Consider the following 15,366-nt stretch of genomic DNA (forward strand, 5'->3'; position numbering starts at 1 on the left):
TATAGAGCACCTTTGAGTGCCAAAACCCAATCCCCAACGGATAGAAAACGGACACATTTTTGTCCTGTTTTTCAGCCCAGACGGACGTCCGTCTGGTCAAACGGTCATCCGTCTCAAAAGTATCCGTTGCAAACAGCTGTAGAGGATATTCTCTTTAAACTAGCCGTTATAGTCAAATCTGGGCCAAACGGACGTCCGTCTGCCCAGACGGACATCCGTCTGGCCTGGACTGGCTTAGACGGACATCCGTCTGCCAGACGGAAATTTCGTCTGGCCTTCTGTTGTTTTCTGAGAAACAGAGTTATCAGTATAGACGGACATCCGTCTGCTCAGTCGGCTGTCCATTTGAACTCTATTTTGCTGACTTAAGTTGGGGTTGGGACATGGCTTGGGTTTTTGGACTTTTTGGTCAACCCTAAGCATTGTACACCTCACTAACATGTCCTAGGTCACTCTAGTAATATGAATTACATATAATTGATGCGTTTACATGAATGTGTATGCGAGAGTGTCCTAAGCCCTAATTCAACCTAAGTCTTGATCTTCGACTTGATTTTGTGCAACGGTCTTCATGTCCATCTTGGCATGGTCATCTTGACTTAGACTTCATGTCCATCTTCATGTCTATCTTGGCATGATCTTGGCTTTGACTTGCATATGGCTTTGACTTGGAGTTGGTCCACTTGTTCTCATCTTGAACTAAAACATCATAACTCAATATAGCCATTAGTAATTCATGCTTATTATCATCAAAACCAATAGAGGCTGATGTGGCAAATGCTGACATGGCATTTCCCAACATAAGTTTATTGTTTTTCTCCTTTACGTTGATAACATGTTGATAATTGGGCAAGATGCACATATGATTAAGAAGTTGAAAGAACAGTTGTTCAAGTCCTTTGATATGAAGGACTTAGGGTCAGCCTGACAAATATTGGGCATGTAGATTGTTCGTGACAGGAAGCTATGGTTGTCACAAGAAAAATATGTTTAACGGGTGCTTAAAAGGTTCAACATGCAAGGTGCTAAGCCTATAACCACGCCTCTTGCCAATCACTTTAAACTGAGTAAGCAATCATATTCATCTACAAGTCAAGAAAAAGAAGCAATGTCATGTATTCCTTACTCATCTGTATTTGGTAGTCTTATGTATGCCATGGTCTGCACTAGACCAAATATTGCACAAGCAGTTAGTGTTGTGAGCAGGTTTCTTGATAATCCGGGGAAAGATCATTGGGAAGCTGTGAAATGGATCATTAGATATTTGAGAGGAAGTTCCAAATTGTGTTTATGTTTTGGAGGTTCAGATCCAGTCTTGGAAGGGTATAGTGATTCGCGACATGGCAGGTGACCTTGAATGTAGATAGTCAACTTCTAGGTATATTTTTACTTTTGCAGGGGGAGCTGTCTCTTGGCAGTCCAAACTACATAAATGTGTGTCTTAGTCTACGACTGAGGCTGAATACATAGCCGTTGCTGAAGCAGGGAAAGAAATGTTGTGGTTGAAAAGATTTCTCCAAGAATTGAGTTTGAAGCAAGACAAGTATGTGGTATACTATGACAGTCAGAGTGCTATAGATTTGAGCATGAACTCTACATATCACTCTCGCACAAAGCACATTGATATAAGATACATTGGTTGCATGATGTGGTGGAAGATGAGTTGTTGAAGATTGTGAAAATTCATATAGATAAGAATGCATCTGATATGCTAACAAAGATTATTACTCGAGAGAAGTTTGAGGAGTGCAAGGATCTTGCACACATGGATTCCAAGTAAGGAGTCAAGTTACGGTTTCCTCCCTCATGGGCACAGAGGGGGAGGGAGATTTGTTGGGTCCGGCCCATTATATTAGTGGGGGCCCAATTTTTTTTAAAAAGAACCGAAGCAATAGGTTTGCTTCCGTTGAACAATATAGCAGCCGCACAAAACAGAAAAACACAGAAACAAAAAAATAAGAGAGAGAGAGCAGAAACGGGAGGAAGAAGAAGAGTGTTTCTGGTTTTCTCCAGCGAATCCAATGGTGAAACGTTTCCGGAATAAGATGAAATTTAAAGGGAATGGTCGTGGCACCTAGATCTTCATATCCAACAGTCAGAATATCATTCTACCACAGTTCACGGGAAGCTTCTCTGGTGATTTTTCTCCATTCTCTTAGATTTCCATATTTTTGATGATGTGGTGGTGACATTGTGTTTCTCTACCGTTATCTAGAGATGGAATGTTAGTTGTATACTCATTATAATTATCATTTGGTAATAGTGAAAGTTTGGGTGGACCACACAACAGTCTTGGGTGGTTTTTTCCTTTGCGGGTTTTTCCACATTAAAAATTCCTGTGTGTCTGTTGTGGTTTGTTTGTTGAATGCTTGATCTATTATTGTTGTGTTTGTTACTTTAATTTTAATTAACTAACATATTGTTTAGCCTCCCATCACAAGCAACTTCTTTCTTGCTAGTTCAAATGGTCATGGGTGACAAAGCCATTAATTGATCCGAAGCATATTAGACCAATAATTGCAGCGGATCGAAGAATTGAAGAGGTGGCTAACATGACTTCGTCATCAACCATGTTACATAAGGCACAGTGAGTATATATCAACATTCAAACTCGGCCTAGTACCCCTTCATCCTTACCCTCTTTGGTAAGGTAGCCTAGCTATATATCAAGGTTGGTGAGCCAAGCGAATGAAGGAGAATCTAGGGTGGTGTCTTGTCCCATATAAGCCCCGACCACTACACTTTTGTAGAGGGAGGGCAGACTGCTTCCAAGGCCTAGTACTGAAGGGTAAACACGCCAGAGCTATCCATAGTTCAAATAGGGAATCTGAAAATGACTTTCACATAAGGAGTTACAAAAAACTCCTTGTTCACTTGATTACCCCTAAATAATTTATGTCGAAAGTCTGGATCTTCAAGAGAATAAATGCTAGTGCCTAAGTATTGAACCTTAAGAATTTTCACGCAGATACAAAACCAAAGTTCAATCTTGTAGGATCAAATCCAACATTTAGGGTTTCTAAAATCAAATTTGGAAGAACAAGAGAGATGTAAGTAGTTGAAATCAAATATCTTTCCAACCGTCCGGTTGTGGAGCTATGTTTTATACCAGTTTCAGACGTCAAAGCTTCTTGCCAAGAAAATCTCAATCCACTAATGACATTTCATCACAGAGCAAAAACCCACTAAACCAACCAAGTGCCCATAAAAAACGGAGACATAGAGGATTTGATGAGGTTGTGTTTCTTGACACCTACACCTTATTTGATCTGCCGCCAAAGCTTCCTAATAAGCCCTTGTTAATATTGCTCCTCATCATCCCAAGCCTTATCAAAATCCTCAACCTTACCATTATCATCATCCCAGAAAACTCTCACCCTCTGATGGAGCATTAATAGTTCCTGCAAATAATGACAGAGCAATAGTTTCCTGCACAGACTGTCATAGCACTTGCAACGACAAAGGTGGGCAATGAAGAAAAGTGCCTGGAGAGGCTATTCACATCTCTGGGGAACTAGAGATCATGATTGTAGATCACCAGAGATCCAAAGGAAGCAACAATTTTGACCTAGTTTCAAGCATGACGATGAGATGATCTCATATCTCGTCGATACTTGGGTCGCAGGAAAGATTTTAAGGCAATCGAGATTGTCTAGCTACTTCACACCGCTTGTTCTCGGTGATGGAAGAGTCTTTACTGGAGGTCAGTGTCAGGGAGTTGCGAGTGGAGAGAGACGATGGGAGGGAAGTGAATGAGAGGGGCTGAGAAATGTTTTAGAGGGCATTTTAGCAATTTGATTATATGTGGGGTATTTTGGTGTTAACTACTTAAATTTGAAAACATAACCGTCAATGATGGAAAAGTTAACTCTTGGGTTTTTTGAAAAATGAAAAGTAGACACTTGTAATATTTTTCACTTAAGTGAGCAGTCAAGAGTTTCAGTCCAACTTAAATGGGTGCCCTAAAAAAAACTCATGCCAAATGGTGGTGAATGGTATTAAATCCAATCATGTGATTTGAAAATTTTATTTCTCAATATAAATAGAGAAAAATTCCTCTCAGATTTAGACTCTCTTAACTGTCTAAAATTTCTTATGAGATAAAATTTCATCTCCATCTAGGTGGAGAATCTGAAGATTGAACAAGTTTGTGTAACCCATTCGACGATTATATGTAAATTTCTAGTACCACCTCTCAGTGGTGAGGTCCCTAAGATTTAAAAAGCCTGCAACCTTCAATGCTGAGGTCTTAACACGTCACTTGTATGTCATGACTCGTGGAACCCTAAATAAATCCAACAATGTGGACATATGGACACATCTGGCTCAATTTACAATTTATTAATGTGTTTTTCATTCAAAGGATTCATTTTCCGCTCTTGGTCTTGGTCTTCCCACTTGTGTAGTGAGACATGTGAATTTGTATGGGATAATTTCATTGTTGGAAGGATATCTTGGGGTCCTCAACTTTGTTAGGTTTGAGAACGGCCATGAGAAATTAATTGATTCATAAAACTCAGCTTGACCCAGTATCAAATCAACAAATCGGTAGGACTTCCAAACCAAGAAGAAATGAAGGATTAAGAGTTGGTTGGACCTCAAAAGCAAACTGTACTTAAACAATTTATCACTTCCACAGTGTTCTTTTTGGTGGGGGCGTTCCTCTAAATTCTCAAACGACGCCAAAAACCTCAAGAACCTGATATATATTTATACAGGTCATCAGCAACAAATTTCTTATGCTCCCAGGGTATCGAAGAAAAGATAAAAGAATTGTTTACCTCAGAACTCAGAGTTGGTATCACTCACTGAGTTCATAAAAATTTAGTCGTGTAAACTGGGTCAAATCAAACGATTCCAGGACTAATCAAATAGGAATCCCATGATAGCTAATCTTGTGCCCAGTTTTAAGTTTTTGAACCTTTAGCCTGCTCACAGAGTAAAAGAGGGTGGCAAAAATATAAACATCAAAATGCATGGCTTTTATCATACCCAAGGTAGGATAATGAAAAAAGAATCTTTTCATTCAATTGATGTAAGTACTGAAACAACAGTGAGATGCCAACATTAATTCCCACCCACATGTGTAAATTGTTACAACAGCCACTAGTCTCTGCTTATAATGCAGGTCAATGTAGACTTGCACTAGCTTAATATTTTCCAACCATTTGAAACCAAAGCGACTAGCAACAAACCAATGATGAAAGGAGGCTTTGCCATTGCATCAGCGCTACTATCCCCTGAAGCATCAGTGGTTGCAGACAAAACCGTAAGAAAACCGCGCGACTGGATCTTCCTAAGAAGCCCTTGTGTGAGAGTTTTGTCAAAGTACCACTTGGACGTATTCATTGATGGTGCAACGAGAAGCCGCTTATTACTAAAGTCCCAGGCTCCAACAATGGATGTCAAAAGGTCATTACTTAAGCCCAATGCAATCTATCAGAATAGAGAGGAGAACCAACATGAGATTGAGCAATGTACATTACATAAAAAACAGAAGACAAAGACTTGCCAAGGCTCTTTTTGGTATCAACAATTCTCATTCTCTATTATGCAACTCAAATCAGGAAGGAAGTTGAAGTCTATAATCAGGTTTAGACTTGGCTTAAGTAAACTTGACATGAAGATCGTTTCCAATGAAGAAAATCTCAGCTATGAGTTCCTACTTTCAAGTAAGCAGGGAAAAGAGTTCACATGAAAATGAAGGTATGTTAGGCTTTTATTCGTTAAGAAGCATAAATGAGCAAGACCAGAGAACACCCAAAAATGCCAACCTAGCCATATCTACTTAAGCAATTAACAAGATGTCAGAAGTTGAACAAATGCTGAGGGTTGCATTTTGGGTAAGAAGTTGATCTTAACAAAATGCCACAACTGGGAGAGGCGATAACCTCCAGATGGAATTGATATCCTTGTAAATATATTATAGCTCCCTGAATTATTTCACTAGTTTACCACAAATCAAAAACCCAGTGAACAGTAGTTCACTAATTAGAAAATATGTACCTTGCCAAGTGTATTGGCTGACAGGGGTGCGATAACCATGATATCAGCCCAATTACAAAGCTCAATATGAAGCATTGGGTCTTCTGGTTTCTTCCAAAGGAGCCATTCAGCGTCATCAACGTAAAAAGAAACACTATCAGGAAATGATGGTTTATCAATAAGCTGTGAAAATGTCTTGGTGACGACCACTTTAGTGTCTGCCCATCGACGGAGAAATTTCCTTAAAACCTGAAACTCCATTGCAGATACGCTTCCACTTCCAGCTAATATAATCCGAGGCCTTCTAGTTGTAGGAACTACATTATTTTGTATCGAAATCCCTCCGGAACTACCAACTGGTTCCTGACGGGCCATAACCTACACAGGAACACTCCCAGAGTCAGAGACAAAAAGCAAAATCAAGATATTGTCGCACGACATTGTGCTATTTGTTCTGTTAACAAGCATCTGAATAACACAATGGACAAGCAGGAAAACTCGCAGAAAGAAATGAGATTGTCCCATTAACACATCAAGAATTAATAGTAACCAGAATCTGTGAACAGACTCAATCTATCTCCAAAAATCCTGGTAAGGGCCGTAGGTGAGTTTGTTACAGAGAGAGTGAAAATAGAAATCTGAAAGCACAAAAATCTGATGCTTGTTTTAAATTTGCTCTTGATTAATCAAGAATTCAAATCTTGCTAAAGTTAATGTTATTCAATGTAGTCTCAGAGCTACAATTTTTGGTTCATTTTCTGGTCCCTACGTAATGAATGAAGATTGAACAAGAATGAAAATTCAAAAGAAATAAGATTAACATATAAAAATCAAATAGAGATGGGGGATCAAAGGTGTTCATCATAAATATTTAGTTTCTACTAATACGACTGAGTGCAGATCCATAATGATTAAAGACAACCCAAGAAAACAAAGAAGAAGAAGAAGGAATACCAAGGACTCAGAAATGATCAAATATGCCAAACCTGTATATACTTTTTAGTAGAATTCATAGGAAGATCAGATAATCACATCAGCACTCGGAGAATTGGGGGGGGGGGGGGGGGGAAGAAACTTTAAGGGCCACTTACTTCGCCTTCACAAAATCTCAACTGCACCAGAAACCACAGATAGTTGAACTCCAAGCTTCAAAGGTGAGAAAGAGAGAGAGAGACCTAACAATTAGTGAGTAAAAGAAACGGTATTAAGATCACACCTCCAAGGAAAAACAAAGACCAGTTTCTGATACGTGGGACGTTTAAAAGCCCTACAATTCAACTTCTGATTTGGTCATAACCAATCTTGATTTCTATGGAGCCAAAATAAACTCCAATTCTTCCAGACTTACAAACCTTGCCACCACCGTAAACAAACTCAAATTAATTTTGACCAAATCACCAAAAACGAAACCAACAATTAGAAGACAGAAGAGAACACAGGGAAAACCACATGCCGATAAACTGAAATTTATGTATTATCTACACAAAAAGCAGAAGGAAAGCATCGGGAACTACCTTGAATGCTACTCAAGTTTCAAACGATGGCTAGTTTAACGGAAAATTTGACGCCGCCGGCGACAAGAACACAAGAATGATTATCTTGAGTTGATTGGCTATCTCTCGCATTCTTCAGCAGCGATAAAAAAAATCAGACGAAATCAAAACGCAACTGAAGCAAATACCCTCGCATAAATATGTTATCTCTCAGCTCTTTCATCGAGTTTAGAACTCATTTCATCTTCTCGTTGGCGGTTGCCTTTTTAAGTTAAAAGGACGAAAATACCCTTACATAAATATGTTATCCTTTCCGTATCCATTTCTTGCGTTTTTGGCGCGATCATTCGTTTTCAATAACTAGTAACTACTTAACTGAAACCCGGTGTCCATTCACTGTGTCAACTCAGTTCAATCGGGATCCCCTAAGCACATTACAGGTCAAATCAAACACGCTAGATCTGTATAATCCAGCTTCCTCCGCTTATCTTTTATAGCATCTAATCATAATCATAGTTTTAAGCAAGGTACTTGTGTTGCCGTATCGGTGCCTGGTGATACGCCTGACACGGCGACGCAAGTCGACATGTCGGGCGACTTTTGGCGATATGCAGGTGCGTGTTTCTTCTTCTTCTTCTCCTCAGATATGCCGCTTGTGGTTGGCATCGCAACTTCCACCACCGTGAACCTGAAGAAGCCTCCCTTCCCTTCGATTTCCACTACCACCACCACCACCACCTTCTAAGCTCTAACACCACTTGTGCCCAAAGCCCCAATTCACCTTCCCCACCTCCACTTTCTTCTTCTTACTACCCATCAGCACCTTACATGTTACTGGCTTTGAACTCGAGTCTCTCTGCTCCATCAGATTCCCATCAACTGGTTAATAATTACAATCATCAAGTGACTGTAGGAGCAACCACTGCAACTCCTAATGGACGAAAGAGGTTCAGGTTGAAATTCAGTCAGGAGCAGAAGGAGAAGATGCTTGATTTCTTAGAGAAATTGGGTTGGAAGATGCAAAATAGAGATGAGGAAACGAACAACATGTCGACCGTCGGGGTAGTCGGTGTGTCCGGTCGGGGTAGTGGGTGGTGCTGGTGTCGGAGAAATCGAACGACATGTCAACCGTCGGCGATGGCGATATATCGCCGACTTTATGTTTATTTCGTGTCGCCCCCCAATGACAATGTACACTGGTTTTAAGCAATGTGCAATTTTTTGGCAAACTTCGCCATTGCACCGTCCGGCAAAACTAGAGAAACAATGAATTTTGCTGAAATTCAGACAAAGCTTTGTCCTGTAAGGTTGGTTCATCATCTAGAACCGTACCATACATCAAGCTTTTATCAAATTTAGATTCTCTAATCGGACTTTGAGGCTAAGTTGGAGGCTTTTATATATGGTATGGTTTGGGCAAGGCAGTTACATGTGAAGAAGGTTTGGGTTGAGTGCGATTCTATAGCAGTGGTGGTTCTCATTTAGAAAAGGAGGATAGCCTGGTATATTCTTCAGCGATGGTGAGGTAAAATCTCCCATTGCTATAAGGAGACCAATACGGCAGAGGATTGTTAGCCGAAGAAAATATAATATTAGAGTTTTACATCATGAAGGATAATAATATAGCGGTATGGTAGGAGAAATATAGCAGAAGTTTGGCTCTAGTAATCAAGCTTGTCGGAGGAATTACACAATGTGATATTAGTCAAAGCTTCAAAGGAGCTCATATGGTACAACTGCAGGATTGGAGTAGTGATTCAAAAATTAAATACTCAATAAACACACACACATGACATTCAACCATTTCATTGTCCACTCAAGTTGGGTTGTATGCCTTCTAATTTAGGTCAAGCATAGATAGCATGTTGCAATTCAAATTATGATCGGAACTTTAATTTCATTCAAAATATTTGCAATTAAACAAGCTCAAACAAACACAATGTGGACGGTAATAATTTAGATCACACTCCATGTTTTCTTCTTTCTTCAAACCGATTAGGGAGAACACATCACATGTGCATCATTACTAATATATATATGTCAAATTGTCAAGAGGCCGGTCTCCATGGAAGATCGAGTATTTCTTCTAAAGTGCATTAAGAAAAGTAGCCAAAAGACTATCATAGGGTTGCTTAGTTGCCAATAACCAATTCCTTTTCGTAACTAAGTAATGGATTCAATTCTCTTTGATGGTATATTTAAATTATATAAAAAAAAATTCCTTGAAGATGTAGGCAAGGTATGCATAAATTGGCATGGATGAACATCAAATTCCACCCCCCCCCCCCCCCACGAAAAAAAATGATAATAAAAAAAAGAAACAAAGTGTCTCTCTGAGTTTCCATTTCTATTTTTGGTCTATATACCACACCAAACAACTAGTCAGTCATATTATTTTAGCGTTTGAGGTTTTAGACATAAGATGTCAAAGGCAAAAAGAAATGTCTTATGATAATTCCACTAATAAGGTTAAATTTTCTCTTGGAAATTTCTCATTCATCTGCCTTTTTTCTTTTTAAGTCATATGGTTAGTTTTCTAGTTGGCTTCGTGTTAGTACGGTCTCAAATTGAGTTCATTGGAAAATAAGAATTTATGTAATTGATCCTATTTAGTTTGGACAAGGCTTATTGTTGTTATTGTTATTGATGATAGTTTCTCCCCTACATGCTTAACCCTGTTACCATTTAAAATGATTACATGAGCAGATGAAAAAAACAAAATCATGATTTTCCCTGCACTTCCTTCATTGGCTTTTGAACTATGTAGAAATAGAATAGCATTCCTCTAATATCATTCAGTCAACTCTCAATCCTTGATTAATCAAAAGGGATCTCTACACTCAACATTGTTTCTAAGTCTCCTAATAGAGTAAACTTTCACCCTTTGCTGGCCACCCTTAATTGCTAGAAACACTTCAAAAAAATAGAATTTGTTGAAGATTGGTTCATTAAAAGGTTGATTTGATCAAATTATACTTTTATCACCCAAAAAAAAAAAATGTTGGGAATCAACCAATTTGGACTATAATTGGCTGACAATTCCCAATTTCAACTAACCTAGCTTCACCAATTTACAACCCAAAATTTTATTTTATCACGTTCTTTTTGTGATGAAAAAAGAAAAAAAGAACTAAAGGGGAAGACTTATCGACCATCTGTGTACATAAGATTATTACAAATTGATTCTATTAGTAGGTGGCAAACTTTAATGTCGACTTTATTATTAGTTTTTTAGAAAAAAATGAATTATATAAACTGACCCAAATTAAAATACTTGGAAATAGTAATAGATAGACTTATTTACAACAAAGGAAGGGGTGGGAAGCTCCAAAGACTCTTTTGGTAGAAATCCTCCAAAGTAATTGAATAAACATAATAAGGCTACAACACAATTACTAGTAAATCTATCCCAAATTTCAAGTATTAATATTCTGTGTGTCACTCATATGCAAACATAGTCTGATTTTGAAAGCCAATCTCAATTTTTTATTTTTTTATTTTTTTCGGGTAGAGAGCCAATCTCAATTTCAGATGGCATGATTCCTTTTTTTTTATCCAGCTGAAAATTTTATTAAACTCTCCAGCCTCAAACTGGAGGTGTTAAAACTTGCCTAAACAAGGAAGGGGGCTGAAAACCACCACCACACATGACTCAAATAAAACTTTTTAGCTCCTCTATCTAGAAAATCAACATGAATATTGTGTTGTGTTTGGATGTCTTGTATTCTGTGGGTCCATTAATTATGGTTTTAGATTTTATTTGTAGTTGAAACAGAGTTTGGGTCAATTACTAGTACTGGGGTAAAATTATAATTATATTGGGATTAGGGTTTTAGGTTTCTCTATAAATAGTCTCTATGAGATAACCCGGTGATAGGGATTGGGCAAGGCAAACAAAGGGTAATACTGTAAGGGTGTGAGAGTGTTATGAGGTTTTTTGAAATAGTAAAACTTCTTTTCTCTCTAGTGGACATAGACAATTTTGCCGAACTACGTTAAATCCTTCTTGTGTATTTTGCTTGTGTTCTTCTCTGTTCGTGGTTGTACATCCATTATCCCTAACACATTGTTCAACCTATTTACATAACAAAACTAAAGATGTTGAAAATGAGTTTTAAATCTTATTACATCCCCACAAGATACCTACACTAACCCAATTGATGGATTGGGGCAAACCCATTAAAAGAAGAAATTGCTTGCACATCTTCTTCTTCATCTGTTTGTTCAAATGAAATATGCAAGATCCCCACACTCCCAAACTTCAAATATTTTCTTTGAAGAGCTTCACATGAAGCCATGGCTATTAGTAGTTCTCTATTTGCAAAAAGGGACATTTGAGCCCCATTGTGTTTGGTTTGTGGTGGAGGTGTTGAGAGTATGAGTCATGCTTTATTTAATTGTTCTCATGTCAAAGACTATTGGAAACTTTCTCCCTTGCGTATTGATAACTCAATGAAATAGAGTTGAGTTTGGTAATTTTATACTTGAGATGGCTTGATTTAAGAGTATTTTATCTTTGTTTTAGTGTTAGCAGTCATTAGATGTTGTTTTAGTGAGTCTTAACATTTTGAATCTTGTAAAGGTCATTATTGTCACTCTTGCATGAATTTCTCTTCAGATTAATGGATGAATTTGATTAACCCTCTTTATCCTAGTAATGTAGGTGAAGACCCATAATAGAAAAAGAACATGTTCTCTAACTTTGCTGTAAAGATTGCTGCAGCATCACGGAGCAGAATATTCCCAGAATAAATTCACATGGAAATGACTAAAAAGGGCTAACGAAAGGGGACTTTATTCTTGTAAATACGTGAATGTTCTCAGCCCTGGATCTCAAGGGGGATGTTCTAATCCTACAGCCAGGTTCTACCCTAATGATTGAAAACATTTAGAGAAGAAAGAGAGAAAGGGTTGCAGGAGAGATGAGGCAGAATATAATAGAAAGAGAACCAGAAAAGCTGAACTGGTAGAAAAGAAATAGAACTGCTAGAGAGGAAGGCTGGAGTTCATGTGGAAGCATTGGATCTCCTAGTTTTCTTTTCAGTTTTATAATTCTATCTTCTTATACTCTAGCTGAATGATGTTTATGTGCTTTTGATTTCTGCTATGGGCTAAGTTCTTACTGTGTTGGGATGATAAGAGTACTTGAATCTGAATTTTGAGATGTAATTATCAAGTGTTCTTTAGTTTTATTGCAGTACAATCAATTATCAATGAATTCAACATGTTAGTTATTGATTAATTTCATTTATTGACTGATCTTTCATGAATGAATGCTATGATTTTAGTTAACTGGAAAGTTAATTGAGTCTAGATGCTTGCTGAATGGTGTGCGTTAACTTAATCTTTATTTGAATGTAGATAATTAGTAGGTTGGGTTGGAATACTCACTTACCTCACATTGCCATGATTGGGATTGGGTATAAGTTGCATTCTTATTTCATTTCTCCATAGGAATATGAAGATTTTGAATTAGGCTGCTAATGCATATGTGTATTGGAAAATATCATTATGCCATTTCATTCCAAGTTCTTGATATACTTTGGGCTGTAGTATTGCTATAGTATTTGCATTATAAATTCAGGGGAAGAGAAATTGATTCCCAACACTCATTTCATTCATTAAAGTTCCTTCTATTGTTTATTCTCCATTTTGGTTCTTTAGTTTAATTACCTGTCATTTGGTTATTTAGTTCGTCAATCACAAACCAATCTTGTTAATCTTGTTTAAATCAGTTTACTTTTACATTGAAAGTTAAAGATAAAATTCTTCGTGAGATCGATACTCTACTTATTATTTACTACTTGATTGCGACACGTGCACTTTGCGTAGCATCTTTAGACACAAGCAACACGTATTGATACAGTTGATTTTTTCATGGAAATTTTTTTCATGATTGGATGGAATTCTTCGAGGTAAGTTTAGAGTATGTCAAAATATAGATTGGGTGAATCAAATATGGAGTGCATTGGTGTGGTGCATTGGAATTCCAGAAATGTAGCTCTATATCATGGTAAATATGCCTCTGTTGTGCTTATTAAGACTAATTTTTTTTGTTTCCGTGTGCAAATATTTTACAACCATTTAAATGGTTCTATCAATGAGGGGGGAATTTAGCAAAGTCTTCTAAAAACCTTACGGGGGATGTGGAATGTTTCCAAAGTTTTTGGATGGGTTGTCGGATACCGTGACAAACAAGCGAGGAAAGGGAGTCATTACTTGGGAAACAAATGGAATGTTTGTTGCAACCCAATGCAAAGAGGGACATGGCAACTCAGCTACGACAATTGAGCTAGAAGCTCTAAGAGATGGATTGTTTCTAGGGAATTCTTTGGGTATCTCAAATTTGCAAATCAGCCCGGATTGCATGCCATCAGTTCTTGCTCTATAGAATTTTCTGTCATCTTTGGATGGGTGTATTATAGTCTAGTTCAAGAGATTGTTAGATTAACTACTATTTTTTATTCTTTTTTTGGTAGCTGATTTTCTGGCTAAGGGAGCTCGTTGTCTTTCTTTGACTAGGTCTAGTTGGAGTATCCCACCAATATTTATGGTCAATCCATCTTTGTTATTGTCCAAGTCTCCTGGCTTGAACAGTTTAAAGAAGTTTTCCAGTCTTTGAAAAAAAAAAAAAAAAAAAGAAATAGCTACCAAGGAATCAAAGAAGATAACCAATGGGAAAAAGCTAAAGGAACCCAGTCTCTAATGGACTCACACTCTAAAGTAAGAGCTAAAACATGATTTAAACAAAGGTAGGAATTGATAGCTTTATATTAGGTTGGGACCTGATAACTATTTTATATATGTGGGACTTCTCCCTAACTCCAAAGAGATTCAAACTTTGACCTCATATTGTAAGAAATTAGTATTTACCAACTGAGCAAATCCTTTAAGGTGTCAAAGTCTTATCCTTAACGGAGAATCAAAGCCAAAATTTATCAATACCATTGATTTATGCAGATAGTGTATCACTTTATGAATTACCTCCATGAAAGAAAAAAAGGAAAACTTTATGAACTAGTCGATACCCATTTCTCATATTATGCACTATAATTAACCACATTGCTTACTACTCAAAACCATGGCAATGATGAAGAGAGAGACGTTTGAGGGGGGAGAGAGAGAGAGAGAACAAGACCCGTAGGCTAATGTTGTTTGTAACCACCATTTAAGGGAGGAGGTGGTGTGGCAAGAATTGGAGGACGATGCCAATTACGTCTCCTACAATAAGGCTTGCCTTTATTATTTGGTTGACCTCGAAAGGGAGAACGAGAAGATCTAGTATTACCATCTAAGTCAGATTAGCCATAGAAGAAAATGAGTCAGAGGCTAATTCATCCTTGAGACGAATTTCTTGAGTGACTAGATGATAGCGAGCAACACTGGCCACATATGCCTAAGAAGAAGTGACTAGGGTTTTCTAAATGATTTCACTTACAATTCAATTTGGAATTGCATTCCCTTTTTGGGAAGAATAGAAGAGGTGTGGGTTGTTTTGAATCCATTTGTATGGGAGATTTTTTTTTCTTCTTTTAATAAGAAAGGAAAAGAGATAACAGTAAAAGGAAATCAAATGAATAATGTTTTTAGTCTTGAGAAGATCAGAACATGTAATAAGTCATAGGGGCATAAATTGGTAACTAAAATCCACATCTAAATCCATATATGTATATATCCACAAGGTATTAAATTGTCAATGGAATTGATTCTCGTATATATATATATATAGGAGAATCAAATCCATTGACAATCTAATACCGTGTAGATATGATAATAACCTTTCTTACATTTTATTATCAAATTAAAATTTGTTTTTGGCCAAGCTATTCAATTAGAAGTTGAGTTGTTGAATTTGTTTTCTTATTTTGAAAAACGTCTAGCCTAAAAG

At 37.4% G+C, this 15,366-nt stretch overlaps 1 protein-coding gene across 1 annotated transcript; it reads right to left on the reverse strand.

The window, feature by feature from the left end:
• Window positions 1-3,299: 3,299 nt before the first annotated feature.
• Window positions 3,300-8,144, reverse strand: LOC149011215 (putative phosphopantothenoylcysteine decarboxylase). The gene is made up of 4 exons (XM_089162585.1): window positions 8,010-8,144; window positions 6,007-6,363; window positions 5,176-5,436; window positions 3,300-3,401 (listed from the first exon to the last, which is right to left on the reverse strand). The coding sequence occupies exons 1-4, from the start codon at window positions 8,142-8,144 to the stop codon at window positions 3,300-3,302; spliced, it is 855 nt and encodes a 284-aa protein (XP_089018711.1).
• Window positions 8,145-15,366: the final 7,222 nt, after the last annotated feature.

The sequence above is a fragment of the Hakea prostrata genome, chromosome 7 (genome assembly GCF_041222555.1).
Source record: "Hakea prostrata isolate BN-2017 chromosome 7, UWA_Hpros_2, whole genome shotgun sequence".
Lineage (NCBI taxonomy): Eukaryota > Viridiplantae > Streptophyta > Magnoliopsida > Proteales > Proteaceae > Hakea > Hakea prostrata.

Coding starts and splice junctions, on each gene's coding strand:
- LOC149011215 (XM_089162585.1), bottom strand. CDS start 8,144: ATGCCAACCACAAGCGGCATATCTGAGGAGAAGAAGAAGAAGAAACAC. Junction 5,437..6,006: donor CAGCCAATACACTTGGCAAG/GTACATATTTTC, acceptor CTATTCTGATAG/ATTGCATTGGGCTTAAGTAA. Junction 3,402..5,175: donor GTTTGTTGCTAGTCGCTTTG/GTTTCAAATGGT, acceptor CATTATTTGCAG/GAACTATTAATGCTCCATCA.